General features: G+C 55.7%; 1 protein-coding gene across 1 annotated transcript; it reads right to left on the bottom strand.

Annotated features, from left to right (window-relative positions):
• Positions 1-1,135: 1,135 nt before the first annotated feature.
• Positions 1,136-8,282, bottom strand: OSR1 (odd-skipped related transcription factor 1). Its single transcript, XM_007971379.3, is given in 5 exon segments — positions 1,136-1,824; positions 1,827-1,946; positions 1,948-2,059; positions 2,830-3,526; positions 7,978-8,282. Coding segments are annotated over 4 exon segments (1,002 nt in total). The 5' UTR covers positions 3,495-3,526; positions 7,978-8,282; the 3' UTR covers positions 1,136-1,719.
• Between the last annotated feature and the right edge of the window lie 1,478 nt (positions 8,283-9,760).

Consider the following 9,760-nt stretch of genomic DNA (forward strand, 5'->3'; position numbering starts at 1 on the left):
TTGGGTTCCCGGGCCTCGAAGTTCTAGGCCGCACAGGACCCAGGAGCGTTCCTGGAGGAGGTGGGGATGGGGCGGTGAAAGCCGAGAGCGTTTTAACTCCTTCATCCCCTGCCGCTTTCTCAGCCAGCAGGGCCCGGCTTGAGGCTGGGATTTTGGGTCCCTGCAGCAGGGAAGCTTATAGTCCAGTTGTCATCCGCGGCCGCCGCGCTCTGGGCGCTGAAGCTGGAGAGGCCATCCTGCGCTTGGGAAAGGCCGCGGGCGCCACCGCCTGCGCAGTCCGGCGGTGAGGGCGCCGGAGCTGGGGGAGCTCCGCCTCGCCCCAAGGAGGAGAGCCCCGGAGGCCTAGCTTCTAATTGTGGGAAAATTAGACACCCCAGGGAAGGTTCAGCTTATGGAGGGCGGACTCGAATTTCTCCTCCTAAGCGTCCCGGGCCTCCCAGGGCGCCCGCCCCCCACCATTCCTGACAAGGCTTTAAAATTGTAGGGAATCTTCGCTGTTGTAGAGCCACGATCCTAGGAGAGGACAAGTCCCAAGCAGAGAATGGTGTCTGAGGGATCCTAAGGGAGGGAGTGATGTTGGTTTGGGGTTCCTGGGAGACAGCGGTCATTGTGTATTTGCACCCGAGTGTTGAGACCCGGGGAACAGGAAACAGTACAGCTCTGAGGCTCTGTGAGGGCGGGTCTTTCCCACCCCAAAGCCAGAGGCCAGGAGGGAGGCCTTCGGTTAGGGTGGGGAACGACATTCTCTTCTCTCTTGCACCCTAAGCGATCTCAGCACTCAGAGACGCTGTCTCAGCACCCAGAGAATCTGGGATTTCTCACGGGCGGTGTTCTGCCCTCAGGATTAGGTTCTTCGTAAACTCACAGCCCTTTAGAGGTGAGGAGTGGGAAGGCTGAGACCCTACCCCCAGGCGGAGCAGAAAAGTAAGAAAATCAATACATGGTGGGGCAGAGGCAGAGGCAGACCTACCCGGGAGAGAGAACGTTTCTCCACCCATCTCAGCCCTGTCATCCTAATACGACGGGGTGGTAGGAGGGGGACACGCTGGCCTCCAGCAGAGAAACGTGGTCCTCTCAAAGAGAGGATCCACCCGGTTTCCTGCGTTTAGGAGGGAAATTACCTATCCTGCAATGCCTGTAAAATAACCGTTTATTTATTAGTTAAAAAAAAAACTCCAGTGATAAATGTCCGTTACCGATGGTCAGCATAAAGTGCCAATCGCAATATAACGCCCGGCTCCTGGCTGGCTGCTCCCTCGCAGTGTCGCGGCAGCGGAGGCCGGGCCCCCTGCAGACCCAGGCCTGAGGTCCCCGCCCTGCTGTACGAGTCCCGGAGCCCAAGGACGCGGGCTGAGCCGCAAGAGCTGGGAGGGGGCGCTCCTGCCCGGCGGTCCCTGGGGCGGGAGGCTGAAGCAGATACAGGGATTACACTTTTGCAGGCTCCGGGGGAGGGGGCAGTGGCGGGAGGAGGAGGTGGGAGCTGCCAGTGCTAAGGACTTCCTTGCCTCTCCCCTCACCCCTCACTCTCTGCAGTCAGAGTTACAAGCTTATATGGTCAAAGACAAAAATAAAAAAGAAAACGTATAAAAACAACAATAGAAAAAGTAATACTTCTGGGAGAGGCGCCGCTGCGGCTCCGCGGAGCTTTCGTTCTTTTCTTAATGCAGTTTCCCTTCCGCCACGTGAGTACCGCCTTTTGGCCAAGAGTTTAGCCGCGTCCTAGGGGAGCAGCCGGGACGGTCGGGGTCGCGGCCCCGGGCGGGGCTCTGAAGTGCCGCGTGCGCCAGGGACCCAAGGGACAATGTTGGAGAGGTGGAAGGTCCCAAGCGAGCGCCTCTCCCGCTGCCCGCCAGAGTCAGGCTTCTGGTCCCTCTGGAGGAGAGGGCCACTGGGCCCAGGGTCCTTGTGACCCAGAGGCTCTATTTAGCATTTGATCTTGGAGGTTTTGAGCTCCTTCACCTGTGAGTGTAGCGTCTTGTGGACAGCGAGAGTCCTGGACTGGCAGAATCCTTTCCCGCACTCTTGACACTTGAAGGGCTTCTCTTTGGAGTGAATATATCTGAGGGCAGAAACAGAGAGTTCATACTTGCAAAATGATGCAATGTTATAAACAGTTGCCCAAGATCCCCTCCCACTGCTATGGGGCACTTGCCCTCAAAATAAAAGTGTATAGTCAGTACCAAGTGTGGATGGGACAAAATGTTGATTGGGGATGGAGTGGGGAGGTGAAGGAGATGCTTTAGCAAAGTCTGATCCTTAAACAGGTTAAGCCACCTGTTTAAGGTGCCTTCCTGGTGGGCAGGAGGGGCAAACTTGGCCTCCTAATAAGGTCAACACTGACGATGAGTAAAGGGAGCTGGGGTCGGACAATTTGCTCGACCTGCACTGTCGAAGATGGTAGCCGCTAGCATGTGTGCTTATTAAAATTAATATTACTTAAAATTAAATAAAACTAAATTAGTTTCTCAGGTGCACTATTACATTTCAAATACTTAACTGTCACATGTGTCACATGTCACATTTCCTTCATGGCAGAAACTTCTATTGGACACCCCTGAAAATGGAGGAAGTGGGGCGGAGGAAGCTGTGTGCTTGTCTGGAGCTCACGGAGACCTCACTTAATCTTGGGTCCTGTTTATTCCTACATTTCCTGAACCCATGCTCCAAAACCTAACCCTGGGTCTCCTAGGCTTTCTTTCTTGATTTTAAAGAATTCCCTGAAGCTCTAGAGGCTTGGAGCCAGTAGGGGGTCTCAAGAACCTCGTTAGGGAGGAAGATGGTGAGGCCAGAGGCAGAGAGCTCTCTCTTGGGCCACGCGCAGTGCCGCACCTGTGGTCCCGTAGGTGGTCTTGCCTCCGGAAGGCTTTGTGGCAGATGTCACAGGTGTAGGGCCGCTCGTCGGTGTGTGTCCGCTCATGGATAAGTAGGTTGTAGGACTTGGTGAAGTGGCGGCCACAGAACTTGCAGACGAACTCCTTCTTGGTCTTGGAAGGCAGACGTCCCCTTGTGGGTTTCTTTTCTGGAGACAGCTTGGTCACATCTAGGAGGGCACCCAGCCCACCCGCAGGGGAGCCTGGGCCCTCCCCGCGGCCAAGCTTGGCCGGATCTTCTTGCGTTGCGGCCAAGGCCAGGTTGGCGAAATCAAAGCGCGGCTTAGTCTTCAGCGCTGGAACGCTGCCTCCAGCGGTGATCTCGGGCTTGGGTTGAATAACATGAGGGAACCAGGGAAAGGCGGGCAGCTGGAAGCGCGCGTCCACCAAGCTGGACACGGTGCCCGGCACTTTGGAGAAAGAAGAGCGTGGCAAGTGCATGGCCGGGTAGCCCAGCGTCCACTGATGCAGGTGCACAGCGTGCAACGCGCTGAAACCATACAGGTTGGGCAGATGGTCCGAAGGCACTGTGGGCAGGCCGTTCACTGCCTGAAGGAAGGAGTAGTTGGTGAGCTGCAGGGAAGGGTGGATGGGCACCGGCGCCGGTAAGGTTTTGCTGCCCATTTCGGCAGTGGCAGTGGCTTCTCAATCCGGATCTGCAAAGAAAAGAAGGCAGGGGCGTGGAGAGGAATAAAGAAGTTCAGCGTGGGTCGCCTTACTCCTGAATTTCAGCCCAGCCACACCCTCTCCTCACACCCAGCGCAGGAGCTAAGAGTCTAAGACCCCATTCCCAAAACCCACTGCCCTCACAAAGAAGGTAGAAATGTAAGTACAGGGGAGCCCTCTTTTCAGAACCCTCTTTGGTCTGAGGGCTCCCTCCAAATGGCCTCTGGCAGAGTCACACAGCTTGATAGAGGGAAGGGTCTACTGTATACAAGACACAGAAAAAAACAAGCACAGGGAAACTGCCTGTCCTGTAGAAACTGACAGCCAGGTAAGCTTGGGTCAACACAGAATCACAATCTCCTGCAAAGATAACAGGAGCTGGGGAACACACACATTCATTTGCAGATAAACACAGAAATGCACAAGCAGATTCACACATTCTGAGGCAGAATTGACAAGGTGCAAAGACTGGGACAACCAGTGTTTTATAGCACAACACTGACTTTTAAAAAAAATGCAGTAACTCCTGCATCTCACACACACGATCACATAGCATCCATGAAGAGCCTCACAGACAACACACATACACAGACACACAAATGCATGCACCTCCTGGCTCCCGTTCGTTAAGGTCTTCTGGCTGACCTTCGATTTGGCTTCCAGAAGCCCTGTCATCTTTCTCCTCAAAACCCTCAACTTTGACCTTAAATCCGCTTCCCTGCCTTAATATAAGTGAAATCTGTTGGCTTCACTCTCTGAAGCTGCTTGTGGACTGATTCTCTGCCTTGCCTTAGCCCTTGGGGACCACTTTGCTTTCAAGGAGGGTGCTAATATCCACATTCATTTACTCTGTCAAACAATTGCAGTAACAAACAAGGGGGCATTAGTGCCCTCACTCCCCCAAAGAAAAAGGGAGTTGGGTCTTTGGGTTGTCAGCATGTTCTTGTGTGTGGTGAGCCCTGGGCAGGTGGGTATGCCTATAGGCAAGAACACTGAGGCCAGGCCTCCATTCCTGTGGTCTATGTACCTCCAACTGCAAGGTTGGACAGCTTGAGCAAGGCCAGAGGAAAGCCACACTGAAGTGACCAGGGGCTGGCATCTCCAGACCTTCTTGGCCATGGTCTCCAGCCTCCATGGAGACATCTGAGCTCTGCAAAAATGCTTTTCATCTCTACCTCCCAGACACTCCTAACTCAGATGTGTCCAGTGGAGGAAAGAACAGGGTGAGCAAAGTCTAAACTGTCAGGGAGCCTTGGGAAGCCCAAGCACTGAACTCCTGGCTCTTAGCTTGGGGCTACTTAAGAAGTCATTGTCACAGCAGGGTCCTTGGGACTCCCTTCTCTCTTGCCCAGCCTCAATCCCCTGCTGTTGACTTCTTCCTTTACCCTTCATTACTCTCCTCTTCCTAGGTCATTTCCTCTAACATGGAGTAATTTCCCTTCCCTGGGATGCATTGGCCTCTGCTCTGCTCCCTAGTTTGCTGTGCCCCCTCCCCAGGTTGAGCTGACCCTCAGCCCAGGGCAAGGCCCAGGCATAGACTCCTCTACCTTTCGCTGCAGCGAGGCTTTCAAAGCCTGGCTCTGTCCAGGGATGTGCAGTGCCTTTTCCTAGGAGGTATGAGGACAATGTTGACCCAGGAAAACCTTTTCTCCTGGAAGCTGGCAAGGGGGCCACTGGCTGTGTGGTGGGACCTAAGGAAAGAGGCCTTCCTGGGAATGGGGCGTAAAAACACCATGAGCTGGCAGCGATTTGCCTGCGCAGTTTAAATTAGCACTCGGATACAAACCGCTGCAATGAGTTTAGCCTCAGGGCGAGAGCAGGCACAGTATCTGCATGATCTGGCCTCTGAAGCAGAGCGCTGGTCCCGCCGGCAGCGCCGTGGCTTCAGCAACGGTCATCTCTACTGCGCCAAGCCAAGTTCGGGTCGTGCCCGGGACAAACTGAGACTATCCCAGAGCTCGGACACAAGGAGAAATAAAATTCAAATTGGGCCAGAGAGGAAGCTGGGACCCATCTGGGTTGGGGAAGGGGAAGGGGAAGGAGGAGAAGCCTCGCTAACTTCAAAGGTCGGTCTGGACTTAGGGGAGATGAGGGCTCTTTGAATTGCTGTCACCTCTTCTTCCCTTCCAGGCGCTGGAAATCAGATCCTCATCTCCGGGTCCCAGAGCCCAGTGGGCGCCGCGAAGGCCTCCTCCTGCTCCTCTGGGTGCTTGGCTTATCCAAGGCCAAGCCAGCGGCCGTGGCTGTGGGACTCTGGGCTGCACACTAGTCCGAACCCGCTGCGTGCCTGGGTGGGAGAAACCACCAACCTCGCTAGGCCTTTCTTCGCCTTCTTCCTGGGAGCCAAGACCGGAGCCGTCTTGGGCTCCGTAGGGGGTGCCGGGAAGGGGGAATGCTTGCAGCTATAATGGTTCCTGGGAGCCAACCTTTCCGGGCTATCTGCCCGATCTTGTTTTCCCCAACGCTACATTTATTTTCTTCCGCGGCCCAGCCCGTTCCTTGTTTTCTGAATCATTCGGAAGCCAGGGCTCCCCAGGCTCCCGCCAAGTACTTTCCCCCGGACGAAATTCGTTCGAAACGTGGCTCTTTACACTAGTATCAAGAATGGGCCGAAAGCACGATCCGGTTTCAGGAGGTCAGCTAAGAGAAAAACAGTCTCACCCTAGCCCCTCCAGTCAGAAAGGATGAGCGAGCCCCCGACCCCTCGGACTCCGGAACCCCAGGGCAAATACTTTCGATCTTTAAACACAGGATGGAAAACCCTTCCCCGGGCTAAGCATCCATTCCTGAAACAGCTTGGGCCTCGGGACCTGGGGGAAAGAATAAGGGGACCCGACCACGCACAGCAGAGGCAATTCGCGCTCGGGATCCCGGGTCCCTGCGCAGTGCGGGCACTCGCGCTCCTCGCGCGGTGGAGCGCCAATCCCAGGTCTGCCGCCAGTCCTATGCCGGGCATTAATGAAGTGTGCAGAGTCTATTAAAGTGGTTTATTTGGGGCTAATTGAGCGTGAGCAAGTTAACTGCTTGCATTAATGAGGATGGGAGCGAACTCCACGAGCTTGCGCCTGGGGGAGCCCAGAAGAAACCCAAGAAAATCAGCCTTGACATCGAATCTCCAATGAGTGGTGACAGGCGTCCGGACCCCTGTGAAGAGGACTGACCGCACCGATACTTCTGTAGCATTCTCCCAACAAACGAGATCTAACGAACCCATCGGTAAGGCGGCCATCCGGCTGCACTTAAATGTCCTCTGCGTCCTCGGCGATCCATTCCCCAATCTTAATAAAACAGCAGTTACCTCGAGGAGCCTGGGATGGAACATCTACCCGCCGCCGGTCGCTGCTAGTCCCCTCCAGCCCTTCTCTTCCCTAGGGGGCTGTGAAGCTGGGACACCTAGCCTTGCACGTGGTTTTGTTCCCCAGAGCCAATGCGCAGCTCTTAGCCTGGGTGAAATTTACCAAATTGTGGCAACAAAGAAACCCTCGCGGCTACTTTACACACTGAGAGCCCAACCCACTACTGCCTGAGCTGCTGAAAAAGGACTAAACGTGGTTTTTCATTCTTATCCGAGACATTTCGGAGGAGAAATTAGTTCAGGAGGCAGGCCCTCACCCCTTTCCCCTTCTTTCTATCCTGACGGCTGGATTAGCGGACAGTCAGGGGAGTAACAGAACTTTTCCAGTCCCCAGCCGGGAGACACTGCGGCTCCACAGAGTTTCCACTAGTGCTGTGTTTGAGTCTCGAAGTGGAAAGCAGTCCTTGCGCCCCACAGCATTGCCTCCCTGCACCAGGACAACCAAGGGTTCCGCTCCAGGCCTTGACGACACAGAGCAATCATCCTATGGAGAATATCCCTAAGTCAGAGCGCAAGTGCCAGGCGGGGTTCAGACTCGCGGCCCTGCGCTCTCGGGTCTAGTCGGCCTCATACCAGAGCGTCTCAAAAGACAAACTTGAACGAAAGCGCTACCGGACTGGGGCATGCACCTGTCCCTGGCGCGGTCGGCTGCTGCTGTGGCCATTCACTCCCTCTCCCTTCCTTCTTCGTCAGCCGAGGCGTCAGCCAGAGATAGGAGCGCGTCTCGGGAAAGTTTGTGCCCGCTGAAGTTGCTCTGGTTTCTTAAAGGGGGCCCGCATATTGACTTTCAAAGTCCGTGGGCACCTCGCCCGGGATTCCGCACAGCCGGGCGGGCTGGCTGCAGTAGCTGAGGCCCGCCCCCTCAATCCCCGGCGGTCAGAGACCGAGGACCCCGCGCGGGAAGTCCTGAGCCAGCACCCCCAACCACCCTGCTCTCACTTTCACAAAAGTCCTGCAGCATTCATCTGTCAAGAGCTTCCTTGGGGGCATTGAGAGAGAGGAGACACCCGCCGCGCAGTGACAAGGAACCTGGGAGTCCTGCCCGCATTCGCCTTGCTGAGCCCGGGCGCCCAGGACTGCAATTACCTTGTTCCGCAGAGGTCCCGGGGCTGAGCACGTCTCTGGGGCTTTAGCTGAAGGGAACTGGGGAAGCCGGAGGCGCTGGAGCCCACAGGCGCCCCTGGAGCTCTAGAGTCCCGACTCCTCTCCTGCCGCGGGGACTCTAAGCGTCGGACACGCGGGAGCGAGCGCTCAGCAGCCCCGGGTCCTGCCCGCCCGGGATGGTGAGCCTCGGTCGCAGCTCCCTCGCTGGGTCTGAACCAGGAGCAGCTGAGAACGTGCCGGGGAGAGGCCGAGCTCCGACTCACTCATCCCTTAGCACCGAGCCGCCTACTTATTTTAATCCACCACCCTCCCTCCTCCACCACCCCCACCCCCGCCCCTTGCCTCAGGATTCCTCTCCTCCCTCCCCTGCCCCCCAACCCTGCCATGCGCCTGCGCAATGAAAGACAAAGTTTTTGCTGACCCGGGCAGCAGACTTTGGCAGCTGCACTCGCTTGGACCCGGCCTCTCCCAACCTGCGTCCCCTCCTCTTCAGTCCCACGCGACCCCTTCTGCCTTTTTAGGTCCAGAGGGGCACGCCTGGCGCGCTGGAGGAAACGGTCCCTAGCAGATGAGAGCGGGCTGGCACTGCACGTTTCGAGGTCCTATACTTGGACTCCTAGGACACAGCCCGTGCTCTTTGGGAGAAGGGAGGGAGGGAGGGGCTGTAGCTCTGTGCACCGGGATCCTCACACCGCGGCTTGGGTTTCAATGCACTTTGGCGCCTGACAGAGTCGCCTTCCTCCCAGAATCTCTTTCCAGAGGCAGCAGACCCCGAGTGTGGAGCAGCTCCTGCACATCCAAGCGTGCTCGGGGCCAGGGTGTTAACCCAGGCAGCGCTGGTTAATTCTTGGTGCGGGAGGGCCAGGGTCACCGAAGCAAGCGAGCTGTAAAGTCCGAGTGCTTATGGCTGACCCCAGACCCTAAGTTCTGGAGTCCAGTAGAAAGAATAAAGAGTAGTGAAAGGTCAGGAAAGTTATTTTCCTGGGGCCCAGAATTCTCTGAGATTTCACCCTAATACACAGTGGCACTCTCTACTCACATATTTGTTTTAGGATGGATCGGAGTTTAGAGAGCTGCACTGGCAAGCCAGCCGAGTTGCAAAGTTGTCAGTTCCAGGGCTTCTGAGTCAAGGAGCTGGTTCAGGTGGAGTCCTTAATCGGAAAGGAATCAGAGTCTGGACATTAAAAATTCTGTCTTCATTGCCTAGGCTTTATGGAGGGTACCAACACCCCCTTGACTACTCATCTCTGAAAGCTGACCTCCGGCTGACCCCAGCCCAATCCCTGCCTAATGCCTTTCTGGAATACCCTTCCAGGCCTTGGGTTTGGCACAGGAGGCGTCTCTGGTTTCCCAGGACTTGAGTGGGTCCAGATCACACAACTGCACTCTCTGCCTTCGCCCCAGCGTTGCTGCTGAGTGACCCTTGGAGCTGGATTCTAGCTTCCATAGGTCCCTAAGTATTGGTACTGCCTCTCTCCCAAGGAGTTTCTGCTATCTCCAGCTTTGGTTTGCAAATCTGATTTTCTTGGGAGGTGAAGAAGTTTGTAATACCTGACCTAGGGAGATGGTCATGAAGACTCCCCTCCCCCAAAGGCATAGTTGAATGAGGGTTTCCTTATATCCCTAGGCCTTTAGAACAGAATCTAGCTTCCAACTCCTGGGTAACTTTGTCTTGTTTGAGGAGGAGTAAGAGAGGGTGCAATATTTGCTGCAGCGAACCCTCTTACCCAGTGCCTCAGGTCAGTGCAGAAGTAAGAGATTCACA

This window comes from Chlorocebus sabaeus, chromosome 14 (assembly GCF_047675955.1).
Source record: "Chlorocebus sabaeus isolate Y175 chromosome 14, mChlSab1.0.hap1, whole genome shotgun sequence".
NCBI classification, from domain to species: domain Eukaryota; kingdom Metazoa; phylum Chordata; class Mammalia; order Primates; family Cercopithecidae; genus Chlorocebus; species Chlorocebus sabaeus.